This window comes from Schistocerca serialis, chromosome 7 (genome assembly GCF_023864345.2).
Source record: "Schistocerca serialis cubense isolate TAMUIC-IGC-003099 chromosome 7, iqSchSeri2.2, whole genome shotgun sequence".
NCBI lineage: Eukaryota > Metazoa > Arthropoda > Insecta > Orthoptera > Acrididae > Schistocerca > Schistocerca serialis.
Genome location: NC_064644.1, coordinates 308,261,509 through 308,283,868, shown reverse-complemented (window position 1 = coordinate 308,283,868; position 22,360 = coordinate 308,261,509). Strand labels below are relative to the sequence as shown.

The 22,360-nt window shown below is 43.5% G+C and overlaps 1 protein-coding gene across 1 annotated transcript in view; it reads right to left on the bottom strand.

Moving 5' to 3' along the window:
- Positions 1-22,360, bottom strand: part of LOC126413035 (O-acyltransferase like protein-like) — a 274,571-nt gene that overhangs the window by 31,152 nt on the left and 221,059 nt on the right. Inside the window, exons 7-9 of the mRNA XM_050082929.1 lie at positions 6,794-6,921; positions 6,574-6,748; positions 1,482-1,675 (exon numbers count right to left, since the gene is read on the bottom strand). Coding sequence (XP_049938886.1) covers positions 1,482-1,675; positions 6,574-6,748; positions 6,794-6,921 — 497 coding nt within the window. The remainder of the gene's footprint in view (positions 1-1,481; positions 1,676-6,573; positions 6,749-6,793; positions 6,922-22,360) is intronic.

The following is a 22,360-nucleotide window of genomic DNA, read 5'->3' as shown; positions in this document are numbered from 1 at the left end:
AGCAGGTATCGCAGAACTTGTCACCTTGTGTAAGCTGCGCACGCAGCTACTGGCGACACATAATTAGCAATAAATATTTTTTTAAAAAAATGAATTGTTTCATACTGCTTCAGGACATTGTTATCCGGGTACTTACCTTTGTAAGAGGTCCATGATTAAGGAATTTGTTGCTAGCGCACTCGAGCAGATGTAATTTCGATGGATTGTTCACGCGCTGCCTGCGGTATGTAAGCTATAAGAGAATCTCAGACCAGAGAGCAGTGTTGTCAGCTCTAGGAACTGTGTAGTAGTAGGAGTAAGTAGTAGCTAGCAGTCGTGTGTATGAACTCTGCTGGACCAGTCGTGAGGAGCGATGGCGGAGCCTGAGCGTCGTAGTATAAGGTAAAAGCAGCCTCGCGCATATGTACTATTGTAATATCAAGTCCCATGTACATGTTTTTAAAAAAATCTCTTAATAATAATCTTTCTTATAAAAATTAACTTTTGACAACCATTCATCTCAATTTAAAGAATTTACTAATTTCTCCAATCCGTAGTCATCCCGATTATTGTAATGAAAAGCCAGTTGTTTCTTTTTATACATGACAAATCTATCGGCCAGCATTGCACTGGGCTGTGCCAGAAAAATTTCTTATAGGAGCAGATATATACGCGTTATCCGACGACCTTATTGAGGTAAGAATTTTCAATTTATTCAGTATGATCTTTCAGGGCCATGACGTAGCACTGCTGACGTCCAAATTCACCAGTTTAGATTCACAGTCAGTTAATTATTGAAAGGTTATGAGTAAGCCACAATTTTATTGAAAGATTGGTCACGTTGTTATTGTGAGGTTACGGAATAATAAACTGTTGGGAGGTTACACTAGTGTATAAAAAGAAACAACTGATTTTTCATTACAATAATCGGGATGACCATGGATTGGAGAAATTAGTAAATTCTTTAAATTGAGATGAATGATTGTCAAAAGTTAATTTTTATAAGGAAGATTATTATTAACAGATTTTTTTAAAAAACATGTACATGGGACTTGATATTACAATAGTACATATGCGCGAGGCTGCTTTTACCTTATACTACAACGCTCAGGCTCTGCCATCGCTCCATACGACCGGCCCAGCCAATTCCACACACACACGACTGCTAGCTACTACTTGCTCCTACTACTACACAGTTCCTACTGCTGACAACACTGCTCTCTGGTCTGAGATTCTCTTATAGCTTACATAAGGCAGGCAGCGCGTGAGCAATCCATCGAAATTACATCTGCTCGAGTGCGCTAGCAACAAAATTCCTTAATCATGGACCTCTTACACCTTGAAATCCTATAAATATGAAGCTACTCCAAAGGATGCAGTCCGCAGTAAGATATTGAGATAGCAACATAGCCAATAAAAAGAGTATACTTCATTATTTGCACAGTGTGTCAAGCGTGGTGTTAAAACTAGGTCTACCAGTTCCGTGTCGTTGCGGTACTCACTCAGTGGCGTAGAGCATGGAGCCGGTGAGGTCGTAGGCGGCGGCGATGGCCAGCGGCGTCACGACGGCCACCACCAGCGCGGCCAGCAGGCCGAAGGGGGCGGCGCGGGGCCACAGCCACACGGCGGTCAGCAGCAGCAGACCCACCAGGAAGAGCTGCATGTCCACCGCCAGGTACCACGTCTGGTTCATGCACTGCCACACACACACACCGCGCACCGCGTCTTACCGTCAGGGCGTACACGAAGCACCGTCATCTAAGAGGGGCGCTCGACAAGTAGTGCAGCACATTTCTTATTCTCGGCCGATTTCTGTTGAAAGAATGCGGAATTTGTTATGGTACGTCGTTGAATATTAAGCTTCAGCCTCTATAAATTGATGAAGTTGCCATAGATAGCGGCGCTATTGTAGCCTTCAAAAGGCGTCTGTAATGGAGTTGCGTTCAAGCAGAGATCTGTCACTGAATATCTTTTGATGGAAAACCAGACCACCGCAGTTACTCATAGGCACTTGCAGAATGTTAACAGAGGCCTGGCAGTGAACGAAAGCAAGATAAGCCGGTGGATGAGGCGTATGTCATTAACGCAATGAACTCGCGCAAACCATTCCGATCTCCTGCGTGCCGGTCGCCCGCACACAATTTCATTCATACAACATTGAAACGTGTGGACAGTCTCATTGGATGTGGTAGACGGATCACAGTCAAACACGTCGCTGTACGACTGGACGTCTCTTGGTTGTGCTGACACACTCGTTCAGCAGTTGGGGTACTGAGAAGTGTGTGCCTGCTGGGTACTTCCCCTCTGAACAAACCATGAAGCGCGTTACTGGACTGTTCGAAATAACTTTTGGTCGAACTGGAAACAAAACGGTAATCCTTGGAATGGCACCACACCACCTCATCTCCGGGGAAAAGGTTGAAAGCCGCTTCCTCAGCCGCTAAAGTCGTGGCGACGGTCTACTAGGACTCTGAAGGGGTTATTCTCATTCATATCCTCCCGCATGGTGCAACGATCGACTCTGAAGTGTATTACGCTGCCCTCAGGAGACAGAAGAAACGACTTTAGCGTGTTCCTCGTTAGGAAAATGCAAACAAGTCTGCACACTAGAGAGAAGGTCACAAAAACTCAGCCGGCCGCTGTGGCCGAGCGGTTCTAGGCGCTTCAATCCAGAACCGCGCTGCTGCTAATGTCGCAGGTACGATTCCAGCCTCGGGCATGTATGTGTGTGATGTCCTTAGGTTAATTAGGTTTAAGTAGTTCGAAGTCCGGGGGACTGATGACCTCAGATGTTAAGTCCCATAGTATTTAGAGCCATTTTGAACAAAACTTCATTGGACTGTTCCTTCCTTATCCACCCTACAGCCCGGATCTCTCACTTTCAGACCTCCATCGATTTCGCCCAAGGAAGGGTGCGCTCTGCGAAAGGCGGTACGTGGATGAAATGATTCAAATGGCTCTCAGCACTATGAGACTTAACTTCTGAGGTCATCAGTCCCCTAGAACTTAGAACTACTTAAACCTAACTAACCTAAGGACATCACACACATCCATGCCCGAGGCAGGATTCGAACCTGCCACTGTAGCGGTCGCGCGGTTTCAGGTTGAAGCGCCTAGAACGGCTCGGGCACACCGTCCGGCGGGACGTGGATGATGAGGTTTAGATGCAGAAATACGTTGTCTCCGGCGTGGACCAGCAGAGTGGTACCATGAGGGCATAGAGGCCTTCCCAGTAATGTGTCGTAAGACTGTCGCACTGAACATTGAATTTAGTTGAAAAATAGTTTTTTGTAGTCGAAAGTGTAGGAATAATATGACGTATTTGATCCCTGAATAAAACGGACCTGCTTTCAGAAGAAATGTGTTGCACTACTTACTGAACGCTCCTCTTCAGTTAGACTTATCTAAAGAAATGAACCTGACGCGCACCAACAGCACAATCATCTGCTGATTCGGATCTACAGTCTTCACTCGCCATTTTTCTAAGTTCTGCCTTGACTGTGTAGTGCGACGCGAAATTGAAGCGTCACCCATCCACTAGAGTCAGCCCAGTCTTCAGGTGAATATAAGTTTAATTTAGTGTTTCGTTTATATATTTTGTAATATTTGTAATGTTTGTGAATTATCTAAAGTTTTGTATTTATTTTTATGTTTCATGTACGGAGAGGGCGGCGCAACGAACGGACACAGCATCTTCACTGCCGGGACCAGAGAATATTGCTGGCCATTATACGTCGCGGGTCGACAGCCAAAGAGCAACAGAAGATCCTGAAACCTAGTTATTGCGTCCTGCTTCTAAAAACTGAAAAAATAAGAATTTGTAATGTTTCTCCAACAATGACGTCATAGTATGTTTAATCATGTTGTAAATGTTCAGTCCTATCTTGTCAAGGCTCAGGTTCACGTCTACAGGGTGTTACAAAAAGGTACCGCCAAACTTTCACGAAACATTCCTCACACACAAAGAAAGAAAATATGTTATGTGGACATGTGTCCGGAAACGCTTACTTTCCATGTTAGAGCTCATTTTATTACTTCTCTTCAAGTCACATTAATCATGGAATGGAAACACACAGCAACAGAACGTACCAGCGTGACTTCAAACCCTGTTACAGGAAATGTTCAAAATGTCCTCCGTTAGCGAGGATGCATGCATCCACCCTCCGTCGCATGGAATCCCTGATGCAGCCCTGGAGACTTGCGTATCGTATCACAGCCGTCCACAATACGAGCACGAATAGTCTCTACATCTGGTACTGGGGTTGCGTAGACAAGAGCTTTCAAATGCCCCATAAATGAAAGTGAAGAGGGTTGAGGTCAGGAGAGCGTGGAGGCCATGGAATTGGTCCGCCTCTACCACTCCATCGGTCACCGTATCTGTTGTTGAGAAGCGTACGAACACTTCGACTGAAATGTGCAGGAGCTCCATCGTGCATGAACCACATGTTGTGTCGTACTTGTAAAGGCATAAGTTCTAGCAGCACAGGTAGAATATCCCGTACGAAATCGTGATAACGTGCTCCATTGAGTGTAGGTGGAAGAACATGGGGCCCAATCAAGACATCACTAACAATGCCTGCCCAAACGTTCACAGAAAATCTGTGTTGATGACGTGATTGTACAATTGCGTGCGCATTCTCGTCAGCCCACACATGTTGATTCTGAAAATTTACAATTTGATCACGTTGGAATGAAGCCTCATCCGTAAAGAGAACATTTTCACTGAAATGAGGATTGACACATTGTTGGATGAACCATTCGCAGAAGTGTATCCGTGGAGGCCAATCAGCTGCTGATAGTGCCTGCACACGCTGTACATGGTACGGAATCGAGGAAGTACAGTACATACTGACGAAACTAAAATGAGCTCTAACATGGAAATTAAGCGTTTCCGGACACATGTCCACATAACATCTTTTCTTTATTTGTTTGTGAGGAATGTTTCCTGAAAGTTTGGCCGTACCTTTTTGTAATACCCTGTATATGTACTATATATGAAGATAATAAACTAGTGTATAGAACAAAAGTTTTAATACGTGTTCCGACAATTTATTTATGAAGAATTATATTAAGGAAGAAGTATTACTGATTTATTTGACAAGGTTATAAATTTTTTGACAACGTTCATCGCGAGTTTGAGTCATAAAAGTTTATTCAATGTGATTTTAATAATTATTAAAGCAGATAACTTGCATTAATATAATTTCTGAGAAGAAACAAACGACATCCAAACTGAAAAAAGTTTGCGCAAACCAATTGGGCTGAGTGACGGAATTCTGCGCATACGACTCAAATGATGTTTCAATTACAGTTTCGTTCAAGAACCATTCAGAGACAACTTTAAAAAGAATTTAAATAATTTTTAAGTGTTTTGTAACTGACGTAGGTGACGAAGTCTGCACATGGTCATTGTTGTTGTTGTCGTCTTCAGTCCTGAAACTGGTTTGATGCAGCTCTCCATGCTACTCTATCCTGTGCAAGCTTCTTCATCTCCCAGTACCTACTGCAACCTACATCCTTCTGAATCTCCTTGGTGTATTCATCTCTTGCTCTCCCTCTGCGATTTTTACCCTCCACGCTGCCCTCCAATGCTAAATTTGTGATCCCTTGATGCCTCAGAACGTGTCCTACTAACCGGTCCCTTCTTTTTGTCAAGTTGTGCCACATACTCCTCTTCTCCCCAATTCTGTTCAATACTTCATCATTAGTTATGTGATCTACCCATCTAATCTTCAGCATTCTTCTGTAGCACCACATTTCGAAAGCTTCTATTCTCTTCTTGTCCAAACTATTTATCGTCCATGTTTCACTTCCATACATGGCTACACTCCATACAAATACTTTCAGAAACGACTTCCTGACACTTAAATCTATACTCGATGTTAAATTTCTGTTCTTCAGAAACGCTTTCCTTGTCATTGCCAGTCTACATTTTATATCTTCTCTACTTCGACCATCATCAGTTATTTTGCTCCCCAAATAGCAAAACTCCTTTACTACTTTAAGTGTCTCATTTCCTAATCTAATTCCCTCAGGATCACCCGACTTAATTCGACTACATTCCATTATCCTCGTTTTGCTTTTGTTGATGTTCATCTTATACCGTCCTTTCAAGACACTGCCCATTCCGTTCAACTGTCTTCCAAGTCTTTTGCTGTCTCTGATAGAATTACAAAGTCATCGGCGAACATCAAAGTTTTTATTTCTTCTCCATGGATTTTAATACCTACTCCGAATTTTTCTTTTGTTTCCTTTACTGCTTGCTCAATATACAGATTGAATAACATCGGGGAGAGGCTACAATCCTGTCTCACTCCCTTCCCAACCACTGGTCATATGTCAAAAGAAAATCATTTATACAAAACTTACGTCGTTACACTACAACTGATAGGACGTGTCTAATTACGCCCTTTCTCTGGCATTAAAGTCGATTCAAAAGCGATCGAGTAAGTTCTCTCGCTACAGAGGAAGCAAAATAGCATAAACCTCTCCACCACAACCTAACACGAATATGAGGAATACGTGAACTGTTTTAACACGTTTCCCACATCAACAGCCCGACCAGACAGCTAGGACACAAGTCGTACCACTCACCGGCTGGTCGAGGTGCAGGTAGTTGTTGAGGTAGAGCATGTTGACCCACCAGGAGTGGCGGCAGAAGTTCACCTCCGGCCCCACCACGGAGTCCCAGAGGGGCCCGGTGCCGAGGCGCTGCAGGGCAGCCGCGTAGAAGAAGACGACGAGCGCGTAGGGCGGCGTCAGGCGCACGTAGCGCAGCGCCGCGGCGCGGCACAGCTCTGCCCCCAGGCGCCGCCCCCGCTCCTGTCTCCTCTCGCGCTCCCGCAGGAACCCCATCGCCAGCAGCGCCGCCCCCAGCACGAAGAACGAGTCCGTGGACACAGTGCCGTTCATCAGCGGCATGCGGTACCACATCTCGTGCCACTGCAAGACGCACCACCAGTCTCAGGGTCAAGGTACATCACCTGCAGCGTGACAACGCTTTAACGTTTAAAAACCCCAAAAGTGACGTGGATTACGCCGAGACAAGTAATTTAATATAAGACACATGTGGCCTTAAATGTCGGGAAATACCCCAAACGCGGATGACAAGTTTGACCATGTGACGTCAGCAGGTGACGTATCTCGGTGCACGTGCAGCGGTTAAGCCAATAGGTTTTTCGCACCTGATCATCCCAAAACAAGTCAAGTATTCACCTCGCTGTGGTTCTCGGTCTACGTGAGCGACTGTAGCGCGTGGGACTCAAGATTTTTAGTCTTGCGTGTGGCAGGTAGTACCTTTTTGATTTGCTTTAGGTGATTATCTGTCTACATTTACGTAACTAGAAAGAAATTTTCACTCTGCAGCGGAGTGTGCGCTGATATCGAACTTCCTGGCAGATTAAAACTGTGTGCAGGACGGAAACTCGAACTCGGAACCATTGCCTTTCGCGGGCAAGTGCTCTACCGTCTGAGCTACCCCAGCACGACTCACGCCCCGTCCTCACAGCTTTAAATCCGCCAGTACCTCGTCTCCTACCTTCTAAACTTCATAGAAGCTCTCCAGCGAACCTGGAGGTACTGGCGGATTAAAAGCTGTGAGGACGGGGCGTGAGTCGTGCTTGGGTAGCTCAGACGGTAGAGCACTTGCCCGCGAAGGACAAAGGTCCCGAGTTCAAGTCTCGGTCCGGCACACAGTTTTAATCTGCCAGGAAGTTTCTTTTTACATTTACGTAAAATTTACTTTGCTGTATACCGGTCGCACTGTCTCCACTGGTTTACTGCAAGGTACAGTACAACAAAACTCTTGCATATTGCGTCCCAAATAAATGACTAAGATTCCGAATTGCCTCCCTACCAGTAAATAATCTACGTTTTCTTTACTAAATAAACTCCGCAAACAAACAAAAAAGTTCGTTATTACAGTCCCTGCATGTATGCATGCATCTCTGAAGAAACTATGGGTCGTAATTCGGAATAATACAGGCACAATAATCTTGTATTCATCCGCCGACATCACTCATTTGCCAGCCATGCTTCTGTTTTCTCAGTTAATAATCTCTTCCATGCCATCGTTTAGTCACCTTCTCGAAGCCCTCTCAAGAGCAGGACCCGATTCTGAACCAACCTCCCACATTGAAGTGGAGAACTAAATAACATCTCCAGTTTTAAGACAGATAATCTCATATTTACTAAAGTAACAATAAGACTGCCATTGTCTCTGCATGCATTCGTTACCCTTGTACACCCTTCTTTCTAACCTGGTCTTCCTCATTTCCCAGTATCTTAGCCGAGGCAGTCTGTTTAAATCTCCTTTTCCCAGGACGCGCTAAATCAGAAAATATCGATTTTGTAGGTTTATAAATTCTTCTAGTATCTGCCACTATCATTATTAATATCACAATTATTGATATTATTCAAGTGGTTCAAAAATGGTTCAAATGGCTCAGAGCACTATGGGACTTAACATCTATGGTCATCAGTCCCCTAGAACTTAGAACTATTTAAACCTAACTAACCTAAGGACATCACACACATCCATGCCCGAGGCAGGATTCGAACCTGCGACCGTAGCAGTCCCGCGGTTCCGGACTGAAGCGCCTACAACCGCACGGCCACCGCGGCCGACGACGTTATTATTACTCTTGTTATTTTTACTAATAGTGACAGACGCTGCAGTAGTACAAGTAATGCCATTATTAACTTTATTAATCCATATTCAGTACACTTCACTCCGCCATTTCAGATACTCAAATCTATTGGTTGTCACATCAGAATTGTTAATTTCTTGGGTAACTGTAATGTAATAGATGATACTATAAGTGTGGAACCCTGATCCGATGATAGAGAGAAGCTGATGACCCTTACCAGATCAGGTTAAATAAATGAATAAAAATGAAAGGGGTCCACTTGCTTGCAACAACGCGATTTTGTTTTATTCTCCAAACATTTAAGCATGGGAACAGAGCTTCAATTCCACCATGACAGTTTTCTCAGTTATACTGTGCAGTGCCGGTTTACCTCCTGTTAATTGCTTGATATTTAAATTCTACTTTATAATAAAGAATGTAGCGAATCATTCTGTTAACAAAAAATTTTTAATCTTACGATGTCGATACTTTAGTAACAGCAACAGCTGACACGCATGTCTTTCATTTCCTATTGAATTCACAGGGATTACGTGTAAAACGACAACTAGTGTCACATCACGATAGTCCGCTTTTCAATGAGAGGTTTAGACACTGTCTGCAGGAGCACACAATGTCATACTATCAGTAATAAACTTTCAATGACGCACCACCTATGGAAAATGTTGCTTCGATATGTTCTGCGCCCCATAAGATAATTTCAGTTAAAGTTGCTGACCATCAGTCATGGTGTGGAAGCAGTTGGGTGGAGGAGGTGGGGGGGGGGGGGGGGGGGAGGAGGGGGTTGTTGGGTGTTTGGCACCAGCAGAGCCAGCATCCACCAAGCTACTGAAGAAAGGTTTCGGCAGAAACCAGTATAAGGGAACTTCCGCAACAGAGAACTGCCCATGGCAGCCACGCGAGGGTTTCTGTAGCGGCACGCTTACTTCTTCGTGACAGGAGCGCTTTGACTCTGGCCGCTTCAGCCGCCTCGCACTCGCACGCAACTGTCCCAGTTACGGCAGCCAGCACAGTTCGTGATAGGTGCCCACGGCGTGCGCACGCTTACATAGGTCTGAATTCCGACGACTGAGGCTGCGCTGGAACTGAGACCCGGGACTCAAATCGTGGAGGAGCTGTGCTCAGATCCCTGACAGATTATCCTAAATTTATCAATTTAAGTTATCAATTCAAGTTAATGTCGAAATGCGTATGCGATCGTTTCTCTCTATTGGCATCCTTTTCTTTATGGCCACAAATCAGACATACTGATTTGAAATAAGCCAGAACTGAGGCAGATCTCTTCAGGACTGTCTAGTGTGGTTTGCTCTGTACTGTTGATCTTCAAACAAAAAGATGAGAAAACAAACAAAAATTAAAATTTGGCTATTGGCTTCATTAGAGAAATGTTGCAAGAGAAATGTCCCCAAGTTCCGGAAATCCTTGTACCAGCTATACCTTAGATGTGTGTGCTCTGCATAGTGACAGAAGGATTTCTTTGTCTGATGGATATAATAGTGGTGCTTGTGGAAACGTTTTAAGATAAGAGACGAGTTGAATATCAGTTAAAGTAATACTGCATCTTTTCAGAAGCTTGGAATAGCTAAATGGCGTAGTAGCGTGAAGGAAAGTCATAACGACGATTGGAAGAGGTAATCCCGATACTGTTGATATTCAGACATTCAAGGTGTGGAAATTAAATAACTTACCAAAGTGAGAAAGTTAATCTGTGATTGAAAGACCAGTGCAAGCGCCGTAGCAGTAAGTTGAAATAACGTAGCTGCTGCAAGAAACTTAGCTACCTGTTACTATCCGACTACAATATTGTTACAATTGTCCTCCCGTAGCTGTTACTGGAAATACGCGGTGACGTTAAAGTAAACAAGTGCGATGGTGACTGAAGAAAACACATCACACTGTGAATGATTTCAGTACATTTGTACGTGTACTCAACAAGGGACTCAACATGTCCTCGTGAAATACCACCATAAAAACTCGCGATAAGCCAACCGAAGGGCCATCACTCCCAAGTGCAGTAATATTGTACTCGACTTGTACAAACGGTTTAATACGCCAAATCTAAATAGCATAATGAAACAACAAATAACAGAGATAGAAGTCAATCTCGCTTTGAGGAAAGCTCGTCGGGCATATGCACGTAACTTTTTTTTTTTTTTTTTTTGTTTGGGGTTTAAGGGCGCTCAACTACTGAGGTCATTAGCGCCCATGCACGTAACTGATAACCTGCATCGTTTACTTCACTCTCTCTTACAATTATGACTATAGGATCACTGGTAGTATGTGTAATTGAATATAGCGTCGATCTGATCGACTGAATCCAAAAACATTTTTTCTGCAAATCATGCGGCAAGAAAATTATCGACCGTGTATGGTGTAGTTCACCCTACAGCTGACATCGGCGGACTATGCTTGACTCAAGTAGGGCGATGTCTGAGACAAATAGAAGTGGCACGTTAGAATGTCGTAGATGGATTCAGCAGTAATGTGACCCAGCACGTGAATTATCTTCCAAGGCTTCGAACAGTACCGTATGAGATGCAAATGGAAAGAAAGAAGTTATTGTTCAGGCTTAATACCTTGCAAGAAAGTCCACACATAACGCAGAACGTACAGCTGCTGACTGACTTCTGCAAAGTAACATCAAAGTGGTTAATCAGGAAAAAAATTTTGGAGAGAGAAAGCTCTGCATGATCAGTATTTAGAGAGCGTGGTGAACTTAAACGTTGTCAAAGATCAGACACATGCGGATTAAAAGAGGAAGAAACGGAGCAGAATCAGAAGCTCTAATAGTAGCAAGATCAGGTCTTGAGGACGAAGAACTATGAAAACCAAATGTCAATGGATGTAGGCCTTTTTGAGTTCGCCCTGAATGCACGAGCCACATAATACCAGGCTGTCCTATGTCGACAGAGAGTAAATATCTCAAGAGGCACAATTAGCTTATTCTCTTACATTCAATGAATTTGCAAAGCTCTAGGACTAAGAGACCAGTTTAAAAAAAGCGAAGACCACACACCCAATGGAGCCACGATAGCTGGGTGTAACACTATCCTGTACGACCAACAAATACATTAACTGCGTTTGGAAAATCTCTTACTTCTTGTGAACGTCCAGGTCACCAACCACATGCACACTCCAGGGAAGATAGTGGCCGGGCGGAGGACGCGTAATCAGTAGAGGGGAGCAGCAATGAGCCAACAGCTTGAACACTACAAGTGCTGTGGCCGTGCGAAAAGCAGACGGAAGGAAACCTCTGTATATGCCAGTCTTCCATCCGTATTCGTTACTGACTGGCGGTTTTTTAATTGAGTCAGGTCTGGGTAATAGATATGATACTTAATGAATTTCTTTCAAAGATCGTCAGATGTTACGAGGCGCAATCAACGAATATTGCTCTGGAAGAAAATATGTGGATATATTTGTGATCTTCAATTCATTGTTTTTCTTTTACATGATAATAAACTATGAAAGACCATGTGATGATTCATTTTAAGCAATAACATTGCAGTGCAGTTTACTTTTCATTCCGTAATTGCTACGTGGAGTGAGAAAAGTTATTTACTCTTATAATTAATTAATACAAACTAAACTTCGCACTATCACACTCCCAGAGCTGTGGAACTTAACTGTTGTAGGAGGTGGACCATTTAAACCCGTCTTAGTGCATATTTTACGACCCCGGTAATACAGCTGTTATTTTCGATTTACGAGGGTAATCCCAAAAGTAAGGTCTCCAATTTTTTATAAGTACAGAACTCTGTTTGTGTGGCAGTAGGTCACACTGTTATGAAGAGTGCTTCACGCGCTGTGTGTAAATATGCGCACGCCACGCTGAGGCGCTCAGTCTTGGCTAGGCAGCCATTGAGAAAGGAGATCCCGTTGGATGTTACAACCAAGTGCGAATTGCGCGCAGTTATTCGGTTTTTGAACGGAAAGGGCACTGCGCCGATTAAAATCCATTTCCAATTGACGGAAGTGTATGGATGTCAAAAATGTTCGTAAGTGGTGTAAAGAGTCTGCAGCTGGTCGGACCGAAATTCACAACGAACAAAGGAGCGGGAGACCGTCAATTTCTGAGGAGACAGTGTTGAAGGTTGAGCAAAGCATGCGTGCACATCGGCGGATCACCTTGGATAATCTCTGCACGTTGGTTCCTGAGGTTTCCCGAAGCATCGCTCACAGAATTTTAACGGAAACATTGAACTACCGGATGGTGTGCCCAAGATGGGTGCCACGCATGCTGACTGAGGACCACATTCGGAAACTAGATGATGCTTCCAGCGCATTTCTTCACTGCCTCGCAGCCGAACAGGACAACTTTCTGGACACAATTTTCACGGGAGACGAAACCTGGGAATACCACTTTACACCTGAGACCAAGCACCAGTCACGCCAGTGACGGCATCCTTCTTCGCCAAAGCCGCGGAAATTCAGACAAACACAGTCTGCCGGTAAAGTCATGGCAACCGTTTTTTGGGATCGGAAAGGGATATTGTTGGTCGACTTTATGCCCGCTGGGACCACAATTAACGCTGACAGGTACTGTGAGACTCTCAAAAAACTCAAACAGGCAATTCAGAACCTGGGTGTTAAAATTACGAACAACTTCAATTGGAAAGACCACATAGATAATATTGAGGGGAAGGCGAGACAAAGGTTGCGTTTCATTGGCAGGACACTTAGAAGATGCAACAAATCCACTAAAGAAACAGCTTACACTACACTCGTTCGTCCTCTGTTAGAATATTGCTGCGCGGTGTGGGATCCTTACCACGTGGGATTGACGGAGGACATCGAAAGGGTGAAAAAAAGGTCTGCTCGTTTTGTATTATCACGTAATAGGGGAGAGAGTGTGGCAGATATGATACGCGAGTTGTGATGGAAGTCATTAAAGCAAAGACGTTTAGGTTTATTTACGAAATTTCAGCCACCAACTTTCTCTTCTGAATGAGAAAATATTTTGTTGAGCCCAACCTACATAGGTAGGAATGATCATCAAAATAAAATAAGAGAAATCAGAGCTCGAACAGAAAGGTTTTTGGTGTCCGTTTTTCCCGCGCGCTGTTCGGGAGTGGAATGGTAGAGAGACAGTATGATTGTGGTTCGATGAACCCTCTGCCAAGCACTTAAATGTGAATTGCAGAGTAATCATGTAGATGTAGAAGACGAATGTTGAGCAAGGGCGTACACATTCTCCATGACAACACTCGCCCACACATCGCTCGGCAAACCGTTGCTCTCCTGCAACACTTTCAGTGGAACATAATCACCCACCCACCCTATAGTCCTGACTTGGTGCCCAGTGACTATCACCTGTTCCCCAGGTTGAAATAACATTTGGCTGGAAAGCGATTCAGCTCCGACGACGAGGTGAAAGAAAAGGTTCATAACTTTCTGAACAGCATGGCGGCGAGCTGGTATGACATGGGTATACAAAAACTGCCACAGCGTCTACATAAATGCATCGACAGAAATGGTGATTATGTCGAAAAATAGCTAAATGTTCAAGCTGTAAAATGATGTAAACCATTTTATAAGTTAACAGGTCTATGTACTTATAATTAAATAAGAGACCTTACTTTTGGGATTACCCACGTACATAAATGATCTGGTAGACAAGTTGAGGAGCAATCTGCGGCTGTTTGCCGATGTTGCTGTGGTGTACGGGAAGGTGTCTTCGTTGAGTGTCTGCCGGGGGATACTAGAAGACACAGCCAAAGCTTTCTAGTTGGTAGGATGAATGACAGCTAGCAGTTCATACAGCATTAGTAGTGTGCTGTGACAGTCATGTCGATTAAATATCTAGACGTAATGCTGCAAAGCGATGTAAAATGGTATGAGCATATAACAACTGAAGTAGGAAAGGCGAATGATGACTAACTAAGCGGAGAAGGCAAAGGAAGGAAGTTTCTGAGCAAGAGGAACTTTTTTCACAGAGATCACCCCGTATTTTTCTCGTCGTCGGAAGCTATCATTGGTCGTAGTATTAAAGTACAGTTCTATCCACTAACTTTTTGTTAAAAAATCATCAAATTCCACAGATTTCCGTTTTCGTTTATATCCGTTTCTTGAAGAATCAAAACCGATGCTCACATTTAGAGAGTTTGCCGACGTTCCTGCAGTGTTAGTATGGAATACAGTAGAATCGGAAAGACCACGAAGTCTTGCTGTCATTTTACGAAATTGCGCGAAATTTATGCTTTTCCTGGTTTTTTAACTGTTAGCCAGCTCACTAAAAAAATCATTAAATTGGATACGACAATTTTTGATTGTTTTCGAATGTGTCTTCGCCTTCTAAGCAAGCCCGTTGCTTCTGCATTTCGCCGAATGCCAAACACACGTCAGTGCACAGTTCCATGGAAGACAGAAACCGTACGTCAAGACAGAAACCGCACTGCCAACATCGTGGCAACAAAACTCTGAGACGGGTGGATCACAGCGCCCAACACCTGTGGACTGCAAGCAGTTGGTACGACCTTGAGGTGTGTAGCTTCGTAACGACCACTATAGTAGTGGTACAGAGGACCCTTCCCCAGGCATCGTTTGTTGGCTCTCTGAGTATGTATGTTAGACTTTTGTACTGGAAAGCTTAGGATTTTTGTGTTAGACTCCAAATCAGCTGGTTCTCCTGAAAGAAAAAAGAAAAGAAGAAAAAGAAAAAAAAATGCTTCTTAACTCTCTTGCACTACGTTCGGGAACTGATGGCTGGATGTAATTAAACTGAATCATTCAGCTAAGGAGTAGAAATGTCGCATCGCTTATTATAAATCATGTACAGGCAAAAAATCTGCTCTGTAGAAGCCGGCCGCGGTGGCCCAGCAGTTCTAGGTGCTTCAGTCCGGAACCGCGCGACTGCTACGGTCGCAGGTTCGAATCTTGCCTCGGGCGTGGATGTGTGTGATGTCCTTACGTTCAAGTAGTTCTAAGTTCTAGGGGACCGATGACCTCAGCTGTTAAGTCCCATAGTGCTCAGAGCCATTTTGCTCTTTAGAAATCAACCAGGATTTTGCCTAACATGATCTTGTGAAACGCAACTCTTAAATGTTCATTCATGAGACTCTGAGTGCTGTAGAAAATAAATGATGGCACGCAGACGGTTGTCGCTTTCCTTGACCTTCGGAAGGAATTTTGTACAGTTCCTTACTGAAGCCTTGTGGACAAACTACGCCTAGCGGACAAAATACGAACAGCTTTTCCATTGGTTGAAGTCTTCCTAGAACAGAACTCAAAACATTGCTCGTAACAGCGAGAATTCGTCAGACGTACTTTCAGCTATACCATAGGGCAGTGTTATAGTACAGTTAAGGATTATACTGCAGATATCGTCGAAAACTCCGTGACTCAGTTCACGAGTAATAGTATTGTATAAATTACAATAAAGTCGTACGTTTGTAGAGAAATGCAGAAACATTCGCACAGAATCGACAGTTGATGTGGAAATTGACAGTTGATGCCCAACATGACGATATAATGTCTACTCGGCTTGGTACTTCCGGTACACATTGACGATCAGGCAACGGGGAAAGGAACTAGCGTAAAGCATCTGGAAGTAAGCACAGTCGGAGCCACCTGAGTTTAACGAATACGTAAAACTAGTCTTAGGAAAATCTGATGCAACACATTTCATTGGAAGGATGCAAGGTACTTCACTGACAAGCATGCAAAGCCTTCGTTCGAACGATTCTGCAGAACTGGTCGTCAGTCAGGGATAGCATTAGTAGAGAAGATGGAGAGATCAACGGTGCATTTCGTTACAGGTTTGTTGAGCAAGCACGAGAGCGTCCGCTGTCGCTCATAAAAATCCCGTGGCGAGCGTTAGAAGAGAAGCGTTTGCGTCACGGAGAGTTTTACTGTTAACATCAGAGAAAGTACGTTGTAAAGAACGTTGAAGCTGCTTAATAATTCCCCCTGCATACACCCCCAAAATGACCGTGACTGTCTACAGTCGCAGGTTCGAATCCTGCCTCGGGCATGGGTGTGTGTGATGTCCTTAGGTTAGTTAGGTTTAAGTAGTTCTAAGTTCTAGGGGACTGATGACCACAGATGTTAAGTCCCATAGTGCTCAGAGCCATTTGAACCATTTTTGACCGTGACTGTAAAAATCAGAGATATTGGTGCACATCGGGACGACTCACGAAAGTCCCATGCATCTTATAGTCGTTCTCTAAGAAACCTCCAGTGAAGAACATACAGGCAAGGTCGCTTGAGGAATAGAGCTATAGACTCACGCGAATAGCCACATTTGCCAAAGGTTTTTTTTGTTCTTTTTTCTTTTTCTTTTTAAAAAAAAGGCCGGTACACGTCTTCAGAGATATTTCAGTTGCTGACATTATACACAAACAAAAGTTTGCAATGTAATAGAGTTTACTACAATGCGTTGTTAAAGCGCACCCCTTGAGGTTTGTACCATATCTTCTTAACAAAATAAACATAATTCCTTTTGAAAGCAAGAACGACTTTGGTTAGTTGCAAAAAATCATTACAAAACAAAGCAGGCCCTTTCTTAAATGCACACATTGAAAACAAAAGCGGTGAAAATCTTTATCTCATGATGATCATTATCAGTCTTTAGTAGTGGGTATGTTCTCCCCGCACATGGATGAGTTCTTCCACTCTGCGAGGCTTGCTCTGGATGAGACCATCAAGTTTATCTTGGGGTATGGGATCTCTCACTTTAACGGCAGCTTCAGTGATGTCCTGAAGATTGTCAGGTGGATTTGGACGCTGTGCAATGGCCACCTTCAAAAGGTTCCATGCATGCTCAATTGCATTCATGTCTGGAGACTGTGCGAGCCAATGCATTCGGTTGATATTGCATCTTTGAAGATACCGAGACACTTGAGTACGGTGCGGCCTTGCATTGTCTTCAACTAGGTTGAAGTTGTCACTGACTTCAAACGTGTGTACCGCCTGAAAATCATTTGTAGGATCTCTTGAGGTATCTGAGACTAGTGAAATTGCCTTAGATGGGAATTAGAGGCGTCCGCCGTCCCATCATTAGTGCCGTTCAGAACATTAGACTTACAACTGCAAACGGATGGACTTCTTGAACGTATCGGCGTTCCTGGTCTCGTCTAACGCTTCTCCAAACCCTAACGCCTCTAGTGTCCGGTCGCAAACCAATCGTGGTCTCGTCAGCAAACATTGACTTCATTCTGCAATGGTCTATTGTTCATGTGCAAGACCCCAGGTGCTTCGATTGCGTCGACTTCGTTTGTTCAGTAAAAGACTTCTCATTGGTCTTCTTGAATGATCACCCTGATGCAATCTTCTAAGTACTGTTAGGTCTGAGATACGAATCCCTGTCGCCCGGGAGAAGTCATTTCCAATATTTCTGGCAGCTGATGTTGGGCGCCTGCGAGCCTACAGTTGGAGGAAACGATCCTGCATTGGTGTTGTACAAGGACGACCACTGCGAGGTCTATCGTTTACATTTCCCGTCTCTCTGTACTTTTGCCACACCTAATACACAACACTTTGAGTGACATGTAACCGACCGGCAACATCTTGCCGTTTATGACCTGCTGGAAGTAAAGCCGCTATCCTGACTACCAAAGTGTTGTATGCCACCAAGTAGCGTGTAACTGCTGTGCCGAACACAAACTGAATGCAGCTGCTGTTGATAGCGCACTGCTCGCCATGTGCCGTTGCGGCAGCGGTATGTTCACATGACTGGGAAACGGCCACAAAGTTAAGCCGGTTGATAACACTGTCCAGTACATGGGCTGTAACGGAACAATGCATGAAGTGCCTATTTCTATGTGACCTCTAGTATCGTGGACTATTCCAAACTTCTGTTGAGCAGTGTAAAACAATGTATTAGCATCGAATTTAATCGAAAATTGTTACAGGTGAGCTGACATGGTGTTAAGGGTATGACACCGAAACAAAGCATCAAGCCGGCCGTTGTGGCCGAGCGGTTCTAGGCGCTTCAGTCTGAAACTGTGCGACCGCTACGGTCGCAGGTTCGAATCCTACCTAGGGAATGGATGTGTGTGATCTCCTTAGGTTAGTCAAGTTTAAGTAGCTCTAAGTTCTAGGGGACTGATGACCTCAGATGTTAAGTCCTATAGTGCTCAGAGCCATTTGAACCTTTTTTTTTTTTTAAAGCAATAATTTTGCCAGTAACCTGCATCACCATGAACGAAAAAACAAACGAGAGCCAATGTGAAAACAAGGTTATGCTATTTTTTCTGCGCTTTTGCAGTTGTAAGGTCACCGATCTCTCAACCCGCGTTATACAGTACATCATGAATGCGTTCCTCCAGTAATCAGCATTGCTAAGAGCAAGTAGTGAAACTATTGCTTGAGGTCCTACACAAGTAGATCTTGCCCATTTTTTAGCACTCAAAGGCTTGGCTCCTTCCCCATGACAAAGCTCTGTACTTGGCAGCAATCGGTGTCAGGCAGAGTTCGAACAGAAAGAAAAATACACCGCTTTAGTGTCCATCTTAGTGTCCTTACCAGCAACTAGGAACATTTTTCCTTTTCCCTTGAAAGTTAAAGGACCTAAATGACAAGCGCTACCATGACGTATAAAATGATGAAAGGAAAATCGTGTAACATGATACAACGTGTACTAAAAAGGGAGTCTTTCCTGACGCTTCCATAGGGACAACTTAACAGATTTTTAAAAGAAGTCGGAAAGCTACAGTTGAGGCATCTAACAATAAGCCCGTCTGTCCACAGAAGGAATTCTAGTTTCTTTCATTCACCTTTCGTACTGCTGTTCCTGTCACTATAGATGAACAATTATCGGTGGATGCTAAAAAGTTTGAAACCATGAGGAATAGCGAAGTGAGTTGCTCATTTACTATGGGAAATACGACAGAAGCTCTACTCAGAATTGCAACAAAGCCGCCACTAACTATCGCTGTACAGATTCAGATGAGCATATTACATGTAGATGAAGATGAGATCAATAAAATGCGAGGAAATCGGGAAATAGGTCAAACACGTGAAAGCAAATTATGATGGTGTTTACAAACGACTCATCAGCGTTGTTATTGGTCTCTTTACCCCACATTCGTGCCAACAGAAGCTTTAAGTAGATGAAGAAGACAACAATAAAATGAGAGAATTTGGGAATACGTCAAACACGTAAATGATGATGGTGAAGAGATTTACAAAGGAGACGATGGTCTCTCCAACTACACAATCAGCGTGCCAATAGAAAACTTCTGAGAGTGAAGGACTGTGACGGTGTCATGAAAAATGACTTATGGTGGATAGTGAAAAGAGAGCATTGATAAAACAAGTTGTAGGACAGGCACAGGTGAAATCACGGCGGCTGGTATAGGTGCACTGCTAAAGGCTTCCCCAGATCAATTGGTAGGGCAGGAGCCGCTCCCCGCGATTCCTTCCCCCTTCCTCTTCTGCAGTGACAACAGGAACCAAAGAGGGTAGCATAAAGAAGAAAAGCCATTCAGTGTGTTGTGGGTGATAAGGAATACTGTGGCGTGCGTACTGTAAGACCTTCGGTACACACACCATCAGATTATTTGACTTGTCGCTCTAACGAAGTAGGCGAGTGTCAGCAATATGTCTCGTGGTCTTATCGTGGCGTGTTCATCTTCTGCCGTTAGGTCAGACGATAGAAATGCCAATTGCACGCTTAGAGTAGCAGATTGACGGTGACCAACTTTAAACAGAACTTGATTAATTTTCACACACATTTATTTAAATAATAAAAATCATAAACCTTACTTAACTTGATTCTGGATGCTATTTACAATTGACAATCTGAAGTTCCTTTGGTCTTGGTACCTTAATCTTATTCTCACATATCTCTGATACTTGACAAAGTGTCTATACATTTCTCTTCATGGCTATGTACAGGAATACGGTAATCTTATTAGGCGCAGACTGAAACAAGACTATAGACTGCTACAGAAAAATGCAGATTGATGCAGAATGACTAATCGGAGGTCTGTACACGGTATAATACCTTGAGCGTTCAGGTATCACTGCGCGAGTGTGATCCGCGAGGAGAAAAGGTTCTACGTTAGCAGCAATCTCATTGGCTGAGACATATTAGTACGCGGATCGGTGGAAGCAGAATTTGGTCTGTGTACGCGCTGACTACGCGGAACCATGTACACAACAAATACATATAGATAACAAGTACAGGAAGATAAAATTTGATGCTTATGTCCGCCCAGGCAGCTTGGGCAAAACAGTCGACTACTGAAATGAAGTCTTTGATTCAATTAACAGTGACGACTTTTCTGTAGGAAGATTACAACATAGGCTTCTTTAGTCTCATCGTCAGCTGGAACTGAGTTAGGCCAATTTGAGACTGGACATACCTCAATGGTGTGGCGATTGTTAGGATATCTCACCAAATGCACTTGCCATGTTACGAAGCCATGTCTGATTATAACCAGTAGAAGGGGGGTATAGGACTACAGCTTCATTTGGAGAGGCGGACGCCGAGCGATGTGGCCGCGCGGTTTAAGGCGCCACGTCACGGACTGCGCGGCCCCTCCCGCCGAAGGTTCGAGTCCTCCCTCTGGCATGGTTGTGTTTATTGTCCTTAGCATAAGTTAGTTTTAGTTTAAGTGGTGTTTAAGTCTAGGGACCGATGACCTCAGCAGTTTGGTCCCTTAGGAATTCAGACACACTTGAACATTTCTGAGAGGCGGACAGTACCGATCGGCATTTCTTACACGAACGTTGTATCGTTCGGAATTTTGTTAGGAAAAGTAGAAGTTACAGATTCAAAGGCATCGGAAGTATTTTTAAGTTACAGAGTGAAAAAAAAAATACTAGGTGTGAGGAAGGCACTACAGACTGAAGTACGTAATTTACGAAGTCTGTTCGTGTGGGCACACTTACCTTGCTACCGGGAAAGAATAAAGAAATCAATGTGGAAGACATGATGATTTCAAAATTCATTTATGACTTGTGGGTGGCAACACTTTTAAAGACTGAAGCTCAGAGATTATCACCTTAAGGGGGAAAATCACATTAGGAAGTTCAAAAAATCCGATTTTTTATTGCAGAAATCGTTAGCTTAACTATCCAAGAATAGGTTGTCAAAATTTCAAAGCGAAATTCGCATTCGTTTAGATTTTATGAGCATCGAACAGAGTGCACCCGATGTACAAAAGGAAATTCTTCCAATATATGAAGATTTATTAATTACCTCCTAAACACTTGCACTCCGGACAAAAAGTCGTTGAATTGGCATCGTATGTAGCAGTGGACTTATTCAATGAAGGAAATTCATCTCTTCTGATGGTCATGAACGAGGCAGGATTCGTAGTAGACACGCAAAACTTCAATTATGTCGAACAAATGGAAAACCAGCGCGTGAGCCGGCAGAACCGACGTAATTCATTGGAATCGAAGGAAGGCCGGAAAGCACTGGTGCAATCGCAAAACGAAGCCTATGAGGAAGGAGGCGGCTTACTATATGGTGCTCAAATCGCAGATAAATCGGTAAACATTTTACATTTATAACTTCCTTGAATTTCTATTTTCTGAGAATTTATTTTTCAAACGCGGTTACCTCGAAATGACATTTTTCTCATTTGCGTACAGTCTAACTCAAAAAGCATAGAACTGACCATTATGAAAACTGATAGTACGATTCTTTATAAAATTACGAATTATATGAACCAACTTATGAGATGATATCATGATTTTAACGGTATTTTTCTTTGCATAATTAGAGAAAGAATCGTGAAAATCTAAGTAAATTATTCCAACGCCAGCAAAATTTTTAATTTTCT